Source organism: Carlito syrichta, unplaced genomic scaffold (genome assembly GCF_000164805.1).
Source record: "Carlito syrichta isolate Samal-C Ts95f unplaced genomic scaffold, Tarsius_syrichta-2.0.1 Scaffold312007, whole genome shotgun sequence".
NCBI classification, from domain to species: Eukaryota; Metazoa; Chordata; class Mammalia; order Primates; family Tarsiidae; genus Carlito; species Carlito syrichta.
The window spans coordinates 315,701-338,789 of record NW_007256103.1 but is presented as its reverse complement, the minus strand read 5'-3'; the positions used below and the strand labels follow the sequence as shown (position 1 = coordinate 338,789).

General features: G+C 39.9%; 1 protein-coding gene across 2 annotated transcripts in view; it reads left to right on the top strand.

The window, feature by feature from the left end:
• The first annotated feature begins 2,984 nt into the window (after positions 1-2,984).
• The window catches only part of ZNF507 (zinc finger protein 507), a 36,197-nt gene continuing 16,092 nt past the window's right edge, over positions 2,985-23,089 (top strand). The window contains exons 1-5 of one of the 2 annotated variants that reach the window (XM_008069416.2): positions 2,995-3,168; positions 4,606-4,699; positions 9,972-12,097; positions 14,371-14,488; positions 18,153-18,267. In XM_008069416.2, the coding sequence (XP_008067607.1) occupies positions 9,974-12,097; positions 14,371-14,488; positions 18,153-18,267 (2,357 nt within the window). In that variant the 5' untranslated portion in view covers positions 2,995-3,168; positions 4,606-4,699; positions 9,972-9,973. Of the gene's footprint in view, positions 3,169-4,605; positions 4,700-9,971; positions 12,098-14,370; positions 14,489-18,152; positions 18,268-23,089 lie in introns of both variants that reach the window. The other variant, XM_008069417.2, reaches the window with a different exon arrangement.

Genomic DNA, 23,089 nt, shown 5'->3' with positions numbered 1-23,089 from the left:
ATTCCTTCTGACTTACATCAAGCAACCTTTTCATTCATTAATAACATCAAGCCTTGCCGTTATTCTTAATGATGAAGTCCCATTTTGAACCCGGAGGACTCCTATAATTAAACTCTGTGCTTTCACATACCAGAAATCTGAACTGAAAAAAAAAAAAAAAAAGGGTAAATTGAACTTCTTGTTTTACAAGCAAAATGAAAACACTGGCAAGATGAAGCCCACCTGCTCACAACCCCACGGGAGCTAAATAGCAAGTCAGGAATTTTCGAGTTTATCTTCTCAGCTCACATCACATCCTTTTCCCTTTTAGCTCTCCTGCTTTCTCTCACCCTTCCACTATCTTTCCTTTTTTGAGACAGTATATTTTTTTAAAGGTCATGATAAAGAAAAATTATGGCTAAAACTAATACGGGACACATGTCTCGTCCAATTTTCTGTGCTGTGCCAAAGACTTACATGATTAATCCCTTCAAAAGAAATCTAATCTAATCTTATTATACCAAAGACAAGGAGTCCTTCATAAGTATCATGGCTGGAAACAAGTAGGTCTTTCTCAAGTTTGAACTGATTCAGTGTCTCATTCCATTTACAACCCATCGTAACCTTGGCAACTTACTGCACTGTCCTTATTGTTCCCAAAATTTAAGCAGTGCTCTGGTTTAAGTTGTAAAGCACTATGTATTATCAGACTCCTCGGTCACATTAGGAGATACAGACCCATGATACTAATAGAAGAAGTAAAACCTTTAACCTCATCGACTAATTAATGACCCCAAAGTAGAATAATGAGGTGTGTTGAGATAGAGACTCAGCTACTGGGTCATCTCTCATCTGAAGACAGAATCAGATTCCACTGAATAGGTGCTAGATAACAGAGTAAGCAAGTTTCCTATCTATAACACTAAATCTTACTATGATTGGTTAATTAAATCATGATAAATAACACTCCATGGCAGGTGGAAGGTGCTGAAAAGTGTGTCCACAAGTTCAGTGGAATTACATCTGAATGTCTTTGCATTTTTCTGTCTTTAAAATGTTAACTATAATTTTCTGGAGAGTTCTTTTATAGGAAAGAGAAATATTGAAGTTTTGTGTCCCAGGCTTTTTGAAGTTGTGTAGGTTTTCCTGTCGGAGTCTGCATCTTATACTGTCTCAGTCTTCAGGAATGAAAGTTCAAATTCTTAATAACATTCCTTTCTGCCTGCAATGATAAGAAGAAATTCGTATCGGCTCTGGCTCTTCCAGGCACTTCAATGTAGGGAGTGGTTGTGTCATGCTACAGTAACAAACAGCTCCAAAAACCTCAGTGACTTATTCTATTGACAATGATCAGCTGGGGGATCAATTCAACCTTACACCTCTCAGATGTCAGTTGACAGGGTGGCCACCACTTGAAACATTGCCAGTCATCAAGCCAGAGGTCAATGAGCACTGTGGAGGGAACCACTGGCAATTAAATGCTCCAATACAGGGGGACACCCTCACTTCCACACGAGTCATTTGCCAACCTTAGTCACAGGTCATACCCCAAGACAGAAGAGAGCCAGGAAGTTCTATCTAACACTGTGCTGAAGGAGGGACAATGAGAGATAGCTGGTGGATACCAGTAATGACTACCACAGGAACTCCAGACAGATATTCTTTCTTTCTCTTATTTCAGAACTTCCTTATCTTCCCTAGATCATATTTTCTCTACTTTGTTTTTGCACTCTCCCCGATCATATAATTCTCTGATTTCTATTCTGTCTACTTTCAGGTTAATGGGCATCACAATTAAGAAAAGTCTCTCTTCAGACAATTATACACTAGGATTGTTTGCACCAGTGGTCCAAGGAAAGGAAGTTTCACATTAGTTGTTTATTTTTACTTTCACCATTTTGTAGTTCTGGTTTTCTCTGATTTTTTTTTTCCTTTTATGCTAGTCTCCTGCTCAATCTCTCACTTTTCACTGGGGAAAAAAAAAAACATTTTATTGTTACTTCTTAGCTATTTGGTCCAATTGGCAAATAATCTTTTGGAATAACAGAATTCTAATGGCTGGTTTTCCAACCCCCAAATTCAGATGAACTTGGACTCTGAAACACAGTTAAGGGAAGTACCAGCCTGACTGAACAGTAACTCTAAATTTTACTGGCTCTTCCACCCAAGACAGGCCTACCCTAGCCTGCTGTAAAGGCCTGTAAATATATCTGGAAGTCTGAAAGAGGTATCTCACGAAACAAATCCAGTCTGTCACTATGACCAGAATCTTCAGTTTTACTCCCTTCCTCCTGTCCACGACGCACCTGCTGAGTCCAGACCCAGGCACCGCACTGGGTATTCCTAAGACAGCAAAGCAATACTGTATTCTTGGTGAAGGTGGCTGGAATCCTTCAACTCTGTATTTCACTATGTTCGCAGGTGAACCAAAGTAGGGCTTACACCTCGGTGGGTATTTCAGAAAACAGATCCAAATGACAAACACCGTTGCGCCCTCAGAGGACTGAGGTCGTGTTCCCAGGTCAAGCTACCAAGTCCGACCCTGCAACCCCTGAAAACCCCCACTCTCTCAAGCAAATAGATTTCCCAGGCCAACTCTGCCCCTCGAGAGGCACAACTAAAGAAAAGCCGTGAGCCCAGTTAGGACCTGTAAATTTCGGCCAACACCCCAACCAAAAGAAGCGACACAAATTCAGAAACGTCAGGCTGAAAAAAGTCAACGTCCACTGTTGACAGTCACTCGTGGCGTGCGTGGGGTGACAAAGCTGGCCCACGGCAGATGCAGGCGACGTGAGAAAACGCCAGAGCGAAGACACAGCGACTTCTAGACCTGGACGACCGCTGACAGGGGACGCGGGGGCTGTGAGCGCGGGACAACCAGCCCAGGGTCGCACGAGTCCGCCAGGAAGCTTCGCGCCCGCCCCGTCCTGCTGGCCCGGGATGCCCGAGGGCGGGGCCTGAGCCCCGCCCCGCCCCCGTGCCCGCCATTCGGGTCACCTGACCTACCCGCGGCTCACGTGATCTGCTGCCAGCGCCGCCATTTTGGAGCTGCGGATGAGGAGGGGGAAAGCGGGGGCAAAGAGGGGAACGAGCCGGGAGAGAGGTGGGCGAGCACGAGGGCGAGGGCACGGCCGGGTCCCGGCCGGCCCAAGGAGGCTCGCGGAAGCAGCAGCCGCCGCCCGACCGCAGGTACCGCGCCCCGGGACCGCCCCTTCGCCCGCTGTTAGCGCCGCCGCCGGCCATGTGCCTCCTCCCCTCAGGCCTCTGCCGGCGCCCGCTCCCTCCTCAGCCGGCCGACACCTGACGGTGCTCGCCACACGCCCCAAGTTCCGTGTCGCGGTTCTGTCTGCTGTACAGCCCACAGCGAGGCCTGCGGAGAGCCTGAGCTTGCCCTGCCGCTGGGGGTGGGGGGGAACCTGCCTCTCCCCTCGGACTGTCATCAGCCTGGTCCGCCCGCAGGCCCGCCCGAGGCGTTGCTTCCTTCCCTCCTTCGGCTGTGAGATCGCTTAGACCAGTCGGGATGGAGCTAACGACGGTGTGCTCGCAGCATTTCTTGATTACTTTTCTGAGTCCCTGCCCCAGCCCTGTAGCCACTGCGTGGAGTAGAAAAAGCTAGAATAGAAAAAGCAGTCCTGCCTGGTCTTCTGCACTTACTACGGTTATCGTCGATGTCATGATTTCTCCAGGGATCAGGGAGACCCTTGGGAAAAGCTCCCACCTCTTGAGACCTGGGGGCATCCGGAGTGATTTGTTGGAGGCCACTCTCCCAACCCGAAGGCGGTCTGTTTTAGTTTCTGCAGTAGGCTGTAATTTGCTATCAGTCTGTGTCGCTCTCCTCAGGCAGTTTACTGGATTTATCACTTCCTGGAGTTGCACTTTCTCCAGTACTCCGCCCGGACTCCGTGTTTGTGTTGCGTTATTGGTTAAAAGAAAGCCTGGCCTTTCATTCCTTTACCTCACTAACTCACTGAAAATTAACTTCAGAGGTCTAAATATGTGCTTTCTGGCCCTGCCAGTGAACTATTTTACTTGACCATAATCGATAGGTAGTTGCGTTCTAGGTGAAACATTATAATAAGCATTCTTTGATCTTTTAGATTTATTTTAGGTAACATGAGAAAGGAAAGGCAGCAAAGAAATGTAGGGCCAGGGTAGGAAACTGCATTAGAAGATAAAATAGGTCACACCACTGGGTCGTATCTTTTTATGCTGCTGTTTGGCCCACTGTGTTTGTAAAATTTGCAGAATCACTCATTAGATTGTATTTTTGGTTTGGAGTATAGTAGCAGCAATTTGCAGTTTATTGTTCCATACTCATTAAAAAGTGATGTCAGTAAAACCAACGTGTTTGAGTCAATTACATAAATTCTGAGGTAAGACACAGAATATACAATTATTGTGAGACGTTTCCAGAGCTTTTTTCCTTCTAACTTCTGCAAAATCTTCTAATCTACTTGTTAGAAAAATTATTTCAACTTGCATCATGTAATCGGGTGGCATGAACATCCCTCTGAATTTCTTTTGATGTGGAATATTGAGAAATTTTTCACTGCCAAAAAAATCATTACTTTGTTTCACCAAGAAAGAGAAATGTTTGATACTATATACTTTCATTCTTGGCCACAGCAGGATTTTGAAGATTGATCCAAGGGACTGTATTAATTTCAGGAATTGATTTGAAAGACACTGGCTCTGCCACTTAACAGCCATGTAACCTTGGGTAAGTCACTTAAACTGCACCAAGTGTGTCCTTATTTATCAAATTGTGTAATATTCACCTAGCCTGTCCCAAAGAGTTAAGAGGATCAGATTCACTAACATATTCAATACAGCCTGGGTATAAGGGGCTGTTATTCTTTTCAATATTGACAATTTATACATTTTTGTTCTCATTTAGAATTAAATGGAAAATTGGTATATTAGAGAAAGCAGGGTTTTAGAATCAGATAGGTCTGAATCCCAGTTCTTAAATCAGGTACTGTTTGCATCTGTGAGCCTTAGGTCCCTCATCTGCAAAAAAAAAAAAGAAGCCCGCACTATGAGGAATTTTGTGTAATACACAAAATTTGAGTACTACACTAAATCTGCATAAACATTACTCCCTGGACTTGCACCTCAAGGGCAAGGATTTCCTCAGTCGTTTTTGTAGTCTCCAGCACTGTGCTTGGCACATTATAGGTGCTCAATAAATGATAGTAAATCTGAACATTGGTTAATGTTAGTTAGACCTTATGTCTTAATTGTAGCTGCCAAATTAGAATATTCTCTCAGGCTAGGTGCCAGCCAAGAAATTGTAGACTATGAAATTCATATACTTGTGATATTTATGCTGTTTTTTTCTTAGTGGTAATTAATAATTACATTGAGCTAAGGATTTTAAGTCAAATAAATGATAGCCTCCATTAGAGAGGTCAGTCTATACATAATGTATAAGCAGTTTCCTGGTAACTTTTTGTAGACAGTTTGTAACTCAGGGACCTGAAAGTTCATCCAAGCTTCATCCTCTTGATTTACATCTGGAATCTAAAACCCACAGAGACAGTGACTTGCCTAAGGTCACACAGCTTATGGAAGGTACTTTAGGGGAGGTACCTATTAATTTATGTTCCCCGCCTTCTTTTGGCTAGAGCAAAATAAGTGTTTTGTACTTTCAAATTGTAATCTGAAAGACTGGGAAATTAATTGACTGTTACTTCAATCCCACAATTCTTTTTTTCTAGTTGGAAAAGAGCAAATTCATATTCTGAAATTCTTTTATGTCTTTTATGTACTGTCTTCATATATACACAGAGTTACAGCCTTTTCTCCAAGCCCCAGATGAATTGTTCGATTTGATTTTACTTATGATAACCATAGTGCTATAACTAAAAGGAAAGAATTAGATACACAAATAAACCAAATAGCAAATTATAAGGAAATAAAGACAACTGAAATAATTTGGCTCTTAACTTTTCTAGGGAAAGATTCATTATAAGCTTTACCTTTGGAATACTGTTGTTGAGTAAAGGTTTGAGAGACTTGGTGGAAAAGGTTATGGGAATTTTCTGATTTGGGATACAACTTTTGTTTATTTACTTATTATTTATAACAATTTAATGTGTTTGCTCTAATGTCTAAAGATTCTAAACAAGAAGTCCGTTTTACTAATCCCTCTAGTCTTCTCTTCTCCTACTGAACTTTCATATTCAGCTACACTGGTTTTTTCACTAACCTCTAGGTAGCATACTTATTCTCACTTCTAAAACTACAGTAATGTTACAACTTATCTTATCAGTATTATTCTGTGTAAACTTGTATCAACAGTATTCCAGGGACGCAAACGGCATATTCAAATTAGGATCATTCAACGAGGTATATTTGCAAAGATACTAATAATAAAGGTGCTGGACTTACATAGGTGAACCACAGGGATAATGCAGTTATCTGGAGTTAGCAGCATCAGGAGAAGGGAGTGGTATCAGAATTATAAGAAGAGTCTCATGGAGCAACCTACTTGGAGAGAAATGGCCTTCTGTTGAGGAACACAGCCAGTCCAAGGTGACTTAGAGATAGTGAACCAGGACAATGGTAGTGATTCAGGACAGATATTCTGATCTCACTCTGTTTCCGCAGTCTGATCTGTCATAACTCTTCATTGGCTGACCTTAGCCAGAAACCAGAGGGCAGGGGAGCCTAATGATGTATTCTTTCCTGAGCAGAAGAGAGAGGGGAATACAGTGAGCTTGGAAGACAAATACCTGATGTCTGCCACACTGCCCGTCCTTTGGGATCCAGTGTACCTCTTACCTCTTCAAGAAGCTTTATGTACCTTTCTAGCCCGGAGAAGCTCTTCACTCTCTTTTAGGATTTAGTCATTGACTGTTGCCTTCTATTTTACTTTGTGTACTATTGCATTGTTTAAAAGCTGTTAATTCTTTTTAACTTCTTAATACGTTTGTCAGATTGACTCAGCTTTGTTTTAAACTATGAGTACTATAAGTAATTTTTTCCATTCTTTCTGATATTTTGCTTTGTGTCTTGCACATAACCCTTTTTTGGTATCTTTTTATTACGAAAAATTTTAGACATAAGTAGAAAGAATGTATAATGAACTCCATTCCACTTAGTTACAGAATTTGTCGTTCTTACTTTATTTCCACCCTGCTCCAACCCCATACTACCGCCATGGTAATTTTTAAAAGTTGTGTTTAAATTGATCTCTTAGAGGCCAAGGATGGTATGCAGACTATGATAATCCATGTTGTAATCATTATTGAGCCACTGAGATTGTATTTGTACTCCTTATTTTCTTTTTATTCAAATTTCACTTGACATGCAAGCCCATTTATCTATCAACTATATCTGTCTATATCTGTATTAGTGATCTAAGTAAAATTTGTGTGAAAATTTGAAGAGTTGGTCTTAAGGTAACTTCCCCTTTGTGTATATTTTATACGCAATATAAATGAGCTGTTTATCTAACCTTTTTTTTTTTTTTAGCAGAGACTTGTTTTTATGAGGTTTAACTTGTGCGTTAATTTTGCATGTGGACCTAAACTGGTTTTCAGGTGTTTCTTGATGTATTTTATGTTGTCATATCTGTTTTATAGCTGCCATTACTGTACTTATCCCCAAATGTATGCAGTCTCTAAAACGAGATACTTATATAAATGTTCAGGGAAAATTGGAGCATCTGCTGCAAATTTCCATTAGCTCTTAATGCCTGAGCAGACACAACTTTAAAAATCTGAATGTTTTGTCAGATTCTTTTGTATTAGTCTTTTTCTGGAGATAAGATGAACTCCTCTTTCTCCTTTTCATTTCACTTTCTTTTTAAGGTACACACTGAAATATCCACAGGGAGCAATTTGCACTGCTCTGTGTCACTCCTATTATATCATTAAGTAGAAGAGAGATAACATGAATCACCTTTGTAACCCTGTGGGTGTGCAATGTCTGTTGAACAAACATTCACTTGTTAACCTTCAGATTATAAGTCAGCCTACATAAATGTTACATTTCGTGGAAAAGAGACCTTAGATCTACAGAAGAGAGCCATGTCTTATCCAGAAAATTGAATGTTCGGGATTTCTATTATTAAACTTATGATTTAACCCATGTACATTTAACAGTAAACTGAAAGAAATAAAACCTTGAGTTAATCACCCTAAAGGGAAATAAGTCAGTCTCCACCTGAAGAGCCAAAACCCTCCCTGGCCTAAAAATGTGGAATTCTAAGGCAGTAAAGTGACTCAGGAAGTCACAGAAAGGTTCTTCTGAAGAAAGGAATTGTTCCCCCATTGGTCTTCTCTTTAGTGACCAATTGAGGTGCAATATAGAGAGCTAAGAAGACTTTTGTTCTTTGTACCTGAGAAAGATGAAGCAGAGCAAGTCTCTGGAGAGGTTATTTAGGGGAGAGAGTGACCGAGGGACCTGCTGGCCTTTGGAGCTGGGATGAGCTGTCTTTGTCATGGATATGAATGCATTTCCTGCCTTGAGGGCATTTAGAAGGAGTCATTGGCCAGGGGAATAAAAGCTGATCCCCAGGGCAGAGTATTAAGGAGGAGGGAAGGAGTAATACTAAAGACACCAAGAGTAAAGTGTTTGCATTTTTGCCTGATATGGACCAGGATCTGAAACGCTGCTGTGTGGTCAGAAGGAGTGGAAAATAAGAAAGGAAGAGCCATAGCTGCTGCCCAGAGCAGCTGGCAGCCTGGCACTGAAGCTGGTCCGAAAACTAGGGGGTGGAGGATTTGGCAAGACACTTTGGGTATAACCCTGGTAGGGGCCAAAAGTCCCTTGTGTCTTGATTCTTCTCATGTGGGGAAGAGCGGCCATGATTTGCCACCTAAAATAAGAATTCAGAGCCTGTGACTCAAGTTTAAGAATAGTATGGTCTTTGGTCTATAGCTAGTGCTACTAAGAATTTTGCTGGCATTTATTGAATGTTGTGAGTAAGATTCCAGAATGCACCTAAAATGTGGAAAAACAAAACTTGTTGCTGGAAAAAAGCCTAAACTTAAAAATGTGATCCAAGTCAACAAATTAATCTCACTTTAAGCCAAAGGAAATGTTTGAAATGAAAGTACTGCCAGGAAATATAAAGAGTATTCAAGATTTAAACGGAAAGATTTATGAGTATTTTATGTTTAGTGACTTTCTTAGCCACAATGCATTATTAGAATCAACAAATAACCCCTTCTAAGGGCTCTGTTCATATATGTAACTGAAACACAACTTTTTTCTTCTCCGATAGCCCTTTCAGGGGAAAAAATACATATATATATTTGAGCATGAGTAATAGTTGACCACTAATATGACCTCTAGAAAAAACCACAGCATAGTTTGTGGTTTATCTTCAGGAAGATAAATCAAGGGAAGTAAAAGTAGGAACTGGATCATTGCCTAGTACTTCTCAAAATGCACTATGCTCTTTACACGGGTTATATGAGTAGTTTACATTTTCAAAGATTTGTGGAGAAAAAAGCATTTGTGATTTTAGTAATAAAACTACAGTTCTGTTTGGTGCAAGAAATAGTTTCTCAAGAATTGTGTCAATCATTGGCTCTACAAAATGATGTTTCTCTGTAACCTGAGAAGTGGTTCCAAATACCTTGAGAATGGCTATGTTTCTTTAATCAAGGAATAGGAGTCTTTTTTTTCATTGGCATTGTGCAAAAGAAAGGGAGCACTGGTTGGCTCCAGCTGGATGTTGTAGGCAAAGAAAGTGAAGAAAAATGAAGATAGAGATGAGTAAAGTCATTTCTAGAGATATAAATGAAGGACATAAAGATCTCCATTGTCAGTCTAGGTAGGAGAGCGCATTCCAGAGAGAAATTCTGAACAATTTAAGTCCATATTGGGAATAGCCAGACACATTAATATGGAACTCCCAGCTTAGAAAATACTTAGATTGATTTAGACACTAAAATTGATGTATAATTCCTGAATTGCATGCCTGTAATTATGCTGTAACCTGATTTTTTTTTTCTGTTATACATTATCTTTTTTAGATATGGAAGAAAGTAGCAGTGTTGCCATGTTGGTGCCAGACATTGGGGAACAGGAAGCTACATTGACTGCTGAGAGTATCATCAGTTCTTCACTGGAAATTGATGAACAAAGAAAGGCTAAAGCAGATCCATTAATCCATGTTATCCAGAAATTAAGCAAGATAGTAGAACATGAAAAGTCACAAAAATGTCTTTTAATTGGGAAAAAGCGCTCACGTTCAAGTGCTGCAACACGCTCCCTTGAAACTCAAGAACTTTGTGAAGTTCCAGCTAAAGTAACCCAGTCACCTGCTGCTGATATTAGGAGGGCTGAGATGTCACAAATTACCCCTGACTCTCTTACCCAGAATGATGGGAAGGCTATGTCTTATCAGTGTAGCCTTTGTAAGTTTCTGTCATCATCTTTTTCTGTGTTAAAAGATCATATTAAGCAGCATGGTCAGCAGAATGAAGTGATATTAATGTGCTCAGAGTGCCATATTACGTCTAAAAGCCAAGAGGAACTTGAAGCTCATGTAGTAAATGACCACGAAAATGATGCCAACAATCACAACCAATCCAAAGCCCAACAGTGCATAAGCCCCTCCGATTCCTTGTGTCAGAGACCCACAGAAAGAAAGAATGAAACCATTCCTGACATCCCAGTAAATGTGGACAGTCCACAAACTCATACTGTGCAAACTGCACCAACAGCAGAAATGGGTAGGAGGAAATGGTATGCGTATGAACAATATGGCATGTATCGATGCTTGTTTTGTAGTTACACTTGTGGCCAACAGAGAATGTTGAAAACACATGCTTGGAAACATGCTGGGGAGGTTGACTGCTCCTATCCAATCTTTGAAAATGAGAATGAGCCCCTAGGCTTACTAGATTCTTCAGTACCTGCTACCCCTGGTGGGGTTGATGCAGTAGTCATTGCTATTGGAGATAGTGAACTAAGTATCCACAATGGGCCATCAGTACAAGTGCAGATTTGCAGCTCAGATCAGTTATCATCTTCACCGACTTTAGAGCAGAATGCAGAAAGAGAAGTCCACCTCGGTCAGTCAATTACCCTTGACCCTAATGAGGAAGAAATGCTAGAAGTGATTTCTGATATGGAAGAAAATCTCATTGCTGATAGTCTACTTTCATCAGCACAAAAAATCATTAGCAGTAGCCCAAACAAAAAAGGTCATGTTAATGTGATAGTGGAACGATTGCCAGGTGCTGAAGAAACTCTTTCACAGAAACATTTCCTTATGAATGCTGAAATTGAAGAAGGGAAAAACCTAAGCCCACTAGAAGCCCAGATTGAGTGTGAAGGAACGAATGATGTTTATCATACTGATAAATGTACTGTTGATATTGGAGGGTTGATCATAGGCTGGAGCAATCCAGAGAAGAAAGATGAGTTAATAAGTAAAGGCCTGGCTACTGATGAGAATGCCCCACCAGGCCGAAGAAGGACAAATTCTGAGTCTCTTAGACTACACTCATTAGCTGCAGAAGCCCTTGTCACAATGCCTATAAGAGCTGCAGAGCTGACAAGAGCCAACCTTGGGCACTATGGAGACATAAACCTTTTAGATCCAGATACTGGACAAAGGCAAGTAGATAGTACGTTGGCAGCTTATTCAAAAATTATGTCGCCACTTAAAAACTCTTCAGATGGATTAACTAGTTTTAACCAAAGCAACTCTACTTTGGTAGCACTCCCAGAGGGTCGACAGGAATTGTCAGATGGGCAAGTTAAGACAGGCATCAGCATGTCCTTACTCACTGTCATCGAAAAATTGAGAGAAAGGACAGATCAAAATGCTTCAGATGATGACATTTTGAAAGAGTTGCAGGACAATGCCCAGTGCCAACCCAACAGTGATACCAGTTTGTCGGGAAACAATGTAGTAGAATACATTCCTAATGCTGAGCGACCCTACCGTTGCCGCTTGTGTCACTACACCAGTGGTAACAAGGGCTATATCAAGCAGCACTTGCGAGTTCATCGACAGAGACAGCCTTATCAGTGCCCTATCTGTGAGCACATAGCTGACAACAGCAAAGATTTGGAGAGCCACATGATAAACCACTGTAAAACAAGAATATACCAGTGCAAGCAGTGTGAAGGATCTTTTCATTATAAGGTAAGCATTGGCTCAGGACGTCTTTCAGAGGACCTTAGTGTTTTAGGATGAGGAGGGAACTTTGTTGACCCAGTCCAACCACTTCAGTTTACAGATAAGGAAACTGAGTTCCAGAAAACCTCATTTGCCCAGGGGAATCCCCACTAATTCGTATTAAAGTTGGGGCTGAAATCTAGGCCTTCAGAATGCTGCAGAATTCTTTCCCCTACCTGCTGCCTCCTTAACAGCCTCTGTATTTTAACACATACGTAGGTTTTTTTTTGTTTGTTTTTTTTTTTGGTTTTGTTTTGTTTTGTTTGAGTCTTTCGCCCAGACTGGAGTGCAGTGGCCGCTCCCGGCCACCGCATCCTCAACCTGCTGGGTTCCAGCAGTCCTTCCGCCTCAGCCTTCCGAGTAGCTGGAACTACAGGCACGCGCTACCATACATGGCTCATTTTGATTTATTGTAGAGATGAGGTCTCACCAAGTTGCCCAGGTGGGTCTCGAACCCACGGGCTCAGGCAGTCCATTCACCTCAGTCTCCCAAGGCAAGGGATTACAGGCTGAGCCACTGAGCCTGGCTATACATGGTTTTTAAAGTGATGATTTTTCAGTTGTAAGCAAATTCCGAGGAATGTACAGTGGATTGATACACACGTTTGACCTACACAAATTTAACCATACATCATCAAGACAAAAAGTAGGTGTTTTCATCTTACATAGTCCCAAATTGCAAGTCCAGCTTCTAAACAACTAAATGATATGTATCACTGCAGAAGAAAAATGATCTATACTGGACTTATTGAAAGGCAGTACAGTGGAAATAGAGCCACGTGTACTATGTTTTGTTTGTTTTTTGAGTTGGGTCTCTCACCCAGGTTGGAGTGCAGTGGCACAGATTATGGCTCATCACAGCCCCAACCTCCTGGGCTCAGGTGATCCTTCTGCATCAGTCTCCTGAGTGGATGGGAACTAAGGTGCATACCACCACATCGGGCTAATTTGGTTTTTTTCTTTTGAGTTGGAGACTCACTCTGTCACCCAGGCTGGAGTGCAGTGGCTTGCTCCCAGTCACCGCAGCCTTGACCTACTGGGCTCAAGTGATCCTTCCGCCTTAGCCTTACAAGTAGCTGGAACTAGAGGCACGCGCCACCGTGCCCAGCCAATTTTTTTTATTTACTGTAGATATAAGGTCTCACCAATTTACCCAGGCTGGTCTTGAACCTGTGGACTCAGACAGTCCTCTCTCCTCGGTTTCCCAAAGTGCTAGGATTGTAGATGTGAGCCACCACACCCAGCCTAATTTGGTTTTTTTGTAGAGACAAGGTCTTGTTATGTTGCCTAGGCTGGTCTCAAACTCCTGGGCGTAAATAATCTTTCTGCCTTAGTCTCCCAAAGTGCTGGGATTACAGGTATGAGCCATTGTGCCTGGCCTCATGTGTGCTGTGTTTTATGGGCGCTTTAAGGGACTTTGAAGGATTATTTTGGCTGGTTTGCATCTTATGTGCTGACCTTAAAACAAATTGCCAATATGAAATGCTATTTTATAAAGGAAACTGAGATCCATCAAATGATTGATTTAGAGCTTTCTTCTTCAGTGGACCAGATGACTCTCTGAAAATGTTTTTAAAATGTATTCTAAAGGGCTAGCTGGGATGTAGACTCAGATTACCAAGGTGGGGTCTAGCTAGTGGTAAGTCATTCAGGTGTGGAAGAAAACAAAGCCTTTGAGTCTGAGATTTGCTGTTTGGATTACCTTCATGAAATACCAAGTAGCCCATTCACATAGGCTGCAAAGGCAAGTTCCAAAAGTTTCCAGGAGTTTCTTTTGCTGTCGTGTTCTTGAGGAGGAACTCCTTGGAGGAGCACTTCCAATTAGGTCTCTTAGCCATTTTGTTGAGATTTAAAGGCAAAAATTAGGAGTCCGGCAATTACTAATGGGACTTATTTTTGTGAAGGTTGTGTTATTCTGAACACTGCTCTTTCCTCCTCTGGGCCTGCCAGTGATTCAGTAAGTTGGACATATCGTGAATAAATACTTCCTAAAATAGCAGTAACTCCTTTTTAGAGTATAAGAAAAGAACTGTCTTTTGATGACATTATGATTTACGTAGTGTATTTTTTTCTACAAATTGTCAAATGTATTAAATAATATTTTAGTGGATTTGATTTTTAGATATTGGTAATGTGTTCTAGTTACTAGGCCAGGAGCACAATTAACCCCTTCTGCAGTCTCCTAATAATTGGACACATATATATTGAAAATTACATACTAATTTCTCTCCATTTTTTAGAGTCAACTGAGGAATCATGAGAGAGAGCAGCACAGTCTTCCAGATACCTTGTCAGTAGCAACTTCCAGTGAGCCAAGAATTTCCAGTGATACAACTGATGGAAAATATGTTCAGGAAGGTATTTATGTATTTTTTCTACAGGCTGCAATGACTAGCATATGAAGTAAAGATGCCCTTAGTTGTGGGTTATTTTCAGGACCAAAGCATATATTCTCTATTTTTATGCTATGGATGTGAGTTAATCTTATCTCTGTTTCTGAGGAAATGCCTAAGTGAAGTTATTTCTAAATGAGACCTAAATGAAGTTATTACTAGATCCTAGATAAGAAGTACTAAATTAATAAGGACTAAGCTTCAACTGTGTAGGTAGATGTTACAGTTGAAATTTATGCTATCCTATAAGAGCTAAACTACAGCATAGAACCTTATAGCGTGAACCCTTAGAAGGCGAAATACCAGCAAGCTAGAGAAGCTGCAGCACAAAAAGGAAACCTTGTCTCCCTCCCGGTACCCATTGACCTACTGAGAATAGAGCCTTTGCAGATGGTGGGCCCCCACCTCAAACCTTAACTGAGGCTTCCTGCTGTGATCTTACTCTTATCCAAGTATGACTGCCAGATTTCATCTGCATTATTTAAAAAAAACACACACACACATGCACAAGATCTTTTTATGTACTAGTTAGGTACTAGTCGGCTGAGTTTCTGGTAATAGGAATATTAGAATCAAAAGATTTAATTAGAGCTCCATGGAAAGGCGGATGCCACATCCGGAGAATTGGAGATAAAGTGTCCTAAGCTGTGCTTCCTTGCTTCGGCTCACTTGAATTGATATACTTTAAATGTCTCAAGTGTGGTACATAATGTTTATGGGAAATAAAACATATTGGGGTGACTTTCCTTTTTAGATTTGCTAAGAATTAAAGTTAGAAACGACTGTGGAGTGAAATGTTTTACCATAATGTTTCATTAAATTATACCCCAGAAAGCATAACTGATTCTAGAATGTTTCTGAAAGAACTGATTTTGACACCACTGTAGCACCAAAATTCTCTTGTCAAACAGATGTCGTCCCTGTGAAACTATCCAAAACAAAAGGAGTTTATGACATAGCATCTGTTTCTGCGATAGATGTCTGAGCTAAAACAGTTTTGTTTCCTTTTTACAAAATAGACTTAAATGCCTCCTTTTATTTTAATTCATTATGTTTCCATATCCCCTTTAAAGGAGACATTAAAACATTTGATATGATTGAACCATAAATCCCTAATGAAGGAATAAAGTAAGTACTACTCAGTAGCACCACCTGCAGTTAATACCAGTGTTGGAATATGTCTTCTCTATCACTGTCTTAAAAGCAAAAATTTTAAACTATCCAAATAAGATTACAGATTAAAACTCACAATTTTAATTAAATATCAACTCAGAATTAAAATGACCATTTCAAACTTTACAGTATTAGTATCTTTCCAGTGTTTTATTTTGCAACATCTTTCTTTGTGGATCATACCTGATTTTTCTTAGGGTTAAGTGTATGGATTTTAAATTGCTCGCCACTCCTGTTTTCCCTCAGTTGACTCCATTTGCTTTTTTTTTTTTTTTTTTTTTTTTAATCCTAGTCTATAACAATTCAGATAGCTGATGTATTCCTGCATACTTAACACCGGATGGGTACTTTATTAATTCAGTATTAGATATTGTGGAATCTGGTTGTCAAGACAAAAAACACAAAGACGGTCATAGTAATTCATATTGTGTTAAAACTTGTTTAACCTAAATAGGAAAGGAGATGTGGGCCTCTGGTCCCCAGTCTCTGCCTGTTACAGCACGAACACTTTAAGGTCCATTTCAGCTCAGAGGTTCAGTGTGATTGTCCTTCAGACTTCTGTTCATCCAAAGGCTGTGCAGGCCTGTCTTGAGCTAGAGCCTGTGCTAGGTGTTGGGAGCACCATGAAAGGCGTGACTGCCCTTGAGGCACCCAGCTCAGTGAAGAAGACAGAACTGGGCTGATGGGTGTGTCAGCAAACATTACAGGTCCACACGTTAGGGCAGAACACTTTCATATAGTGTTTCTTCATGAAATCTAGTTAAAAATTTTTTTTATTGGAGACCTATTATTTGCCAAGCCTGGGGATTTATTCAGTATTAACAAAATAGGCAGGTCCTTGTCATCAGGGAATCTGCAGCTTAGTGACATGGCAGAGACTGCCCAGACATGCAGGTAATGTACAGACTTTGGTGAAAGAAAAATTCTGGACTTACTAAACTATGCTGTGAGGTTCCAGTATTCCAATTTGTGGATGAGAAAGCTGAGACCTCAAGAAGTAAAATAATTTACCCATGATCGTATGGGTAGTGAGTGGCAGAGCAAGGACTGAGCCCAAGTTTTTGAACTTTAAATCCAATATTCTTTCCATTGGAAACAGTTGCTTGAAGTAGCACAGGCTCTCATTCTGTGCTATATTAAGTTTTTCCATCTGTCAGTTTTATTAGTTGTCATTGATCTGTAATATTTCTCACACAAAACCATTATCCAGTATTTCACACTCCATTTTTTTAGGGTTTTTTTAAAAACGTATTTGGAAGAGTGCCATTAATAATCAAGTCCAAGTTTTTAACCTACCAATTAAGAGCAATACTTAGATTATAATTATGATTAGTGTGTATAGTAATGTTATAGATTTATAACAGGAAATTAGGAAATTTTGTTCTGCCTGGCAGTGGTTATTAGCAAAAGAAAATTTCAGTTTTAGAAAGCTTAAGTTTAACCTAAGGATTTTCTTTTTTTGAAATTTTCAGTGTGGGTTTTCTTTTGTATCACTGATTTGACTTTTATGCAGTATGTGCAAGTGTTCTACCTAAGCTTGCTTTCTGCCAAGCAACACACAGTTCTTCCTGCTCTGCCTTATTCTTGCTTGCTTTGTTTCTGAATATAAAGCAATCTGGGTATGAATAGCCTGTGGACTTTATGCTGACAGAAGAGTAAATAAAGCTTTGAATATCTTCAGGAAACAGGTTCATATGATCAGGTTATTTACCTTATATTGTCACAAGCTTACCCAACTTGAACTACTCAGCTCTGTTGTTGCAGAGTGAGTTTAGTGGCATGCCTTATTTCCATTAGATCCATGTTCTCATTTCATATTCATGTTAATTATGACCTTTGTCCTTCTAACTTAGATAGAATTATACTACATGGCAGAACACTTAATAATTTGCAGTTGCTTTTTCTTCTGTGTTGCACTGATAGCTGACATTTTGTAGTAAACACGGAAAACCCACTGGGTGAAAAAGCCTCAGGCTGTTTATATTGAGTTTGTTATATATGCTTCGTAGCCATACTTTTTAATATTAGGTTATAGTATTAAATTACAGCTTGTTGGCCAATCATTATTTCTTTAAGACAATATATGTAGTATTGATTAGAGTAACATCTATTTGTTGTTACAAATCAACAGTGGATCGCTAGTTAATTTAGCTACTACACAGCCAGCAGGAAGCAAGTTCATTATAATTTAGAATATTATCTAAGGTTGTGCAGAAACCAACCCAACTTATCTATGTTTATAGGTCAGATGATGTTTAGTTTATGTCTGCTGATAGTCTAGATGCAGGAGAATCTGTAAAACCACTTCAAACTTGTTAAATTTAAACAGTGAGAAACCTTTGATTAAAATGTTAATACTACTGTGTAGTATAAATATTTATTAACAATGGAATATAAATACTGTCATTTGAATCTTATCAAAGCATGCTACTAAAACTCTGAAATACCTTGTCTAGGGAGTAAGTCTTCAGTCCAGAAACAATATAGATGTGATGTGTGTGATTATACAAGTACAACATATGTTGGTGTCAGAAACCACAGACGAATCCATAACTCTGATAAGCCATACAGGTAAGTGTTATGATCCTAGAATTTTAATGCTTATATTAAAATATTTTATAGTAAAGAAATTAAATGAAAATAATTAAAAATTTATAACACTAGAAACACAGATTAGGAACTGAGAAACTCACTGGTTATATAAGTCTTGTTTGCCTTGTTAAGGAGTGTGAACTTTAAGCCTGAATTTGAGGACAGTAGACATTTTGTCTACTGAAGTATAGGAAGATGTCTGTATCTGTCAGTTTTATGTTTTTATTTCATTTGGGTATAAATTCTTCTGGCAATTTTCAGTGCTTTAGAGTACATTTCAGTAAGTTGGTATTTTAAGTACACAGTATTTCAGCAAAAACTTTAAAACTTAAAGGTAATCAAATTTCTTATGAAAGATACCATTTGTGAAAATTAAGCTCTCTTTTTTTTTTTGAGTTGGAGTCTCACTCTGTCACCCAGACTGGAGTGCAGTGGCCGCTACCGGTCACCACAGCCTCACCTGCTGGGCTCCGGCAATCCTTCCGCCTCAGCCTTCCGAGTAGCTGGAACTACAGGCGCGCACTACCACATCCAGCTAATTTTTGATTTATTGTAGAGATGAGGTCTCGCCAAGTTGCCCAGGTGTGTCTCGAACCCGCAGGCTCAGGCAATCCACTCACCTCGGCCTCCCAAAGGCGCAGGATTACAGGCTGAGCCACGGAGCCCGACTGTTATGTGTAGAATAAGGTGACTTAATCTAATTATGTTACTTGGTTTTTAACAAAAGCAAATTCAAACAATGTATTTTCAGAAAATATAGGTCAGTCAATTAAGATGAGCTGATAAACATAAATCATTGTTTCTTTTTTTTTTTTTTTTGAGTTGGAGTCTCACTCTGTCGCCCAGACCGGAGTGCAGTGGCCACTCCCAGCCACCGCAGCCTCCACCTGCTGGGCTTCAGTGATCTTTCCGCCTCAGCCTTCCAAGTAGCCGGAATTGCAGGCATGTGCTACCACGCCCGGCTGATTTTTTGATTTATTGTAGAGAGGAGGTCTCACTGCCCAGGTGGGTCTCGAACCCGTGGGCTCAGGCAATCCACTCAACTCAGCCTCCCAAAGGTGCAGGATTACAGGCTGAGCCACCGAGCCCAGCTATATCATTGTTTCTTAAATAAACTTTGCATCTTGAAAATAAACTGTTGTTTATGTAAAGGTACAGATATTTTGCAAAGAGTTTGTCCCAACTGTCAGAGAGCAGTTGTTTTATTTGCAAGCATGATGGAACATCAGATTCCTGCATTTTTACAGAGCCAGTCACTATGGCTGATAGTGCTAAGCCATGGGCATGAACTCTTTTAACACCCTTGACAGAAGTGAGTATGGGCAAGTTCTTCTAGTAATCTAAATAAAATCCTAACAGAATATTCCATAAAAGGTCATCATTTGATCCTGTAGTGTGGTGCTGTCATATGTATGATTTTAAATATCTAATGTGTTCTTAATTTGCTACCATCACACTTATATATAATCACTCTTCAGACTACGCATCTGTTTGCTAAAAGTCTTATAGGTGGTGTTTGGCTTTGCCTCAAAGTCTGTAGGTGGTGTTTGGCTTTGCCTCAGTATTCTATTTTTATTTCAAAGATTTTCAAAACTAGAATGTTTTCCTCAGAGCATAATGAAGGTCATTACTAACATCAACTAAGTGCCATAAATTACTAAATAAGGAATAATAGGTAGGGTTGACCATGTATCCATTTGTGATTTACCCTGGGAAATGTTTAGGAGAATATGATGGAGACAGGGTGCACTAGTGTACCTGATATGAGAAAAACCGTTGCCTTTATATTGTGGATATCTTTATTCTTAAATATAATGACATACTATGCCAAATTCATGTGATCTGGGCAAGAAAAAGTTACATTCTCTGGATCTAGAATTAGATTGTTCATTCACTGAAAAGTATTTATTGAGCAAATACTATATTCCAGGAGCTGTGCTAGGTTCTTGGACTATATTCATAACAAAAAAAAAGGCATAATCTTTGTTGTCATGGAGCTGGTAGATAAACAGTAAACAGGTAAACTCTCAAATATATAGTATATGATAAGTTTATGAAAGAGGTTACTGATTGATTCTGGTTCCATAGGAGATTTCCTATCTACTTGAGTACATTAGTCTTACAGTTTAAAGATTTATTTTGTTAGCTTCTGGTGTCTTAGGGATGTTTTCTTTTGTTCTTAAGATATTTGCAAACTCTTAAGATTGGTTGCAGTTGTCCTAGGCGGCATCCTGTGAGAATCCACTTAATGTAACATCTGAACCTTCAGTTGTTATTTTCCAAATTATTCACACTCCATTTTGTCACTGAGTTTGGTGTGTTAATGTCTTAGAAAAAATGCTGTCATGTCTCCCTCCATGTATTTACTACATTTTTTTCTCATAAGTCTTATTTTCTAATCTTGTGACTTTCCTTTTAACTTTCTTTAAATACACGTTCTCCTTTGTCTTCATGGGTTTCACAGTCTGCAGAGCATTATGGATTAACATGTTCTTTCTACTCCAGAATGTTTGTAGGACTTTCTTTTCATTGTCATATACTGTTTGCCTTAAGCTGAGCTAGTAAGTGCAGGCTTCTTTATGTTTGATTTTAATCTAAGGGTATAGTCATTTTTCTGGTTATTTCATATTTGCTTCATTCAGCTTTGGTGCCTGGTGCACTTATGGTCAGAGTCTGGGCTTGTTTTCTCAGAGTTCATACCCTGTGCCTTTCTGATTTCCCCTACGTTTTTGTTAAAAAACATGCTCACAGTCAGCAGTGATAAATTTCTCACAGAGCAAGAATGCCTTGTAAGAAACAACTTCTAGCCTCTGCACAAGGGCACAAAAGGTTTATCATGTATTTTAATGTGCCTGTTATATAGTAAATTTTCTGCAGTGCTGATACCTATTCCTTTCTCAGGCCTTTGCTTTTTTATGTTGCCATTCCAGTCCTTCTCTGACCCCATCTGTGTGGTCTGGGCAGTACAGCTTCATGTAGCCCTGGCTCTGAGGGCCGATAGTCCTGGGATTGAATCTGAGCTCTGTCACCTATAGGATTTGTGACCTTGGGCAGACTGTCTCACCTCTCTGTGTTTGGTTTTGTCATTTATAAAATGAGAATAGTTAGGGTTGTGGGGATTAAATGAAATACCATATAAGGTACTAGCACATAATAAACAGCCAGTCAATAGTAGCTTTCTAAAATGGCCCAGCTTGTATCCTCATCTCTTCTTCATTGTGTAACCGAAAAGAAAAGAAAAGACTGTTGGCCTCTCATCATTTGGGAAACAAAGAAGCGTAATTCTGTTTCTGGGTGGGCAAGTGTAGCTTCTTTTACCAGAGAGGTGCTGAGCAGGGTAGAAGCATTGTCACTGCTGACATCCCTGTGCCATGCTTGGAAGCAATCCAGGGTCTTAGAGAGCATCCTTATAGAAAGGTCCCAGGTCTGTGCCACCTACCTTCTGCGGCCCACTAGTGACCTTGGGAACGTTATTCCAAGCTAAGTCTCTTTCCCATTGAAACTGGAGAGAATGCTGCCTAGCTCATAAGGCTTTGTGAGGATTGAATGAGATTATATTTATGAAGCAGCCAGCATGTTATCTGGTACATTGAAGGAACTTGTTCCCTTTTTCTCTTCATGAAGTTGTGAGATCGTCTAAGAAACCCTGTCCTACCACAGAAGGAGGAGAGCTATTTTCCATTCCTGTGTCAGAACAGGGAAATATTAAAATAGCACCTTCCCATCCCAATTCCTACCAAATGCAACTCACTGTGGTTTTTATTCTGTGTATGTTTGTATTCTATGTAAACCATACTGCAGTTCTAGTTTTACTTGAGGTTTATAATATTGATGCCGAAGTTTTACTGAAAGACTCCATTCAAAGTCTTTAAATATTAGATTGTCCTCAGTTTAGCTTAGTACTAAAATTTCCCTGTTACGTCCCTCAATACCATTTTTGTGGAGAACAAGATGGAAGAAGAAAATACTGTCCTGAGGTTACCAAGTTTCCTCTAACCATATGGCATCAAGGCCATTTTCCCTTAGAAACGCAGCTGCATTGGTTCCGAAGCTGTACTGTAGTAGGCATATTACATGACCTAGAGGAAAGTACAGGGGCTTTGAGCCAAATTGCTTCATATGCTGCCTAGTAGGTGCTCAGTAATGCTGGCTGATAGTCGTCTGCACGCCTCAGGTTTTCTCACTTATAAAATGGCTCTGAGTCTGAGTTTATTGTGTAAGTTTAATTTATTATTTGAAATAAATGTGTAGTGGTGGTATCATGCTTTTTGTCTTCCTTAAGTAGAAGGGCTGCGCACATACTGTGCATTGAATTTTTTTAATACAAAGTGCAAATTTAATGTCCAGTCCAAAAATACTCTGTTTTTCCCTAAATGTTTGAAAACGTACTTTTAAAGTTAGTTTCCAAACAAGGTCCAAACCCTATAACTTATGAATTAAGATAAGTTTCTTAAGTCTATCTCTCTCCCTCTACATTTTTTAACTAAACTTTGTAATTGAAGTTAGCATACATTCTGAAAATGGCATAAGTCATAAAGATACGGCTTGATGAGTGATACCAAATTAAATTCACGTTTGTAATAAACTGTTGTCAGTTCCTCGGTGGCACCCCTCCTTGTGCCTTCTAGGTATTAGCTACCTGTCCCCGCTTTCTGGTAACCACTATCCTGACTTCTAACATTATAAGTTAGTTTTGCCACCAGGCTCGGTGGCTCAGCCTGTAATCCCGCACCTTTGGGAGGCTAAGGTGAGTGGATTACCTGAGCCCATGGGTTCGAGACCCGCCTGGGCAGCGAGACCT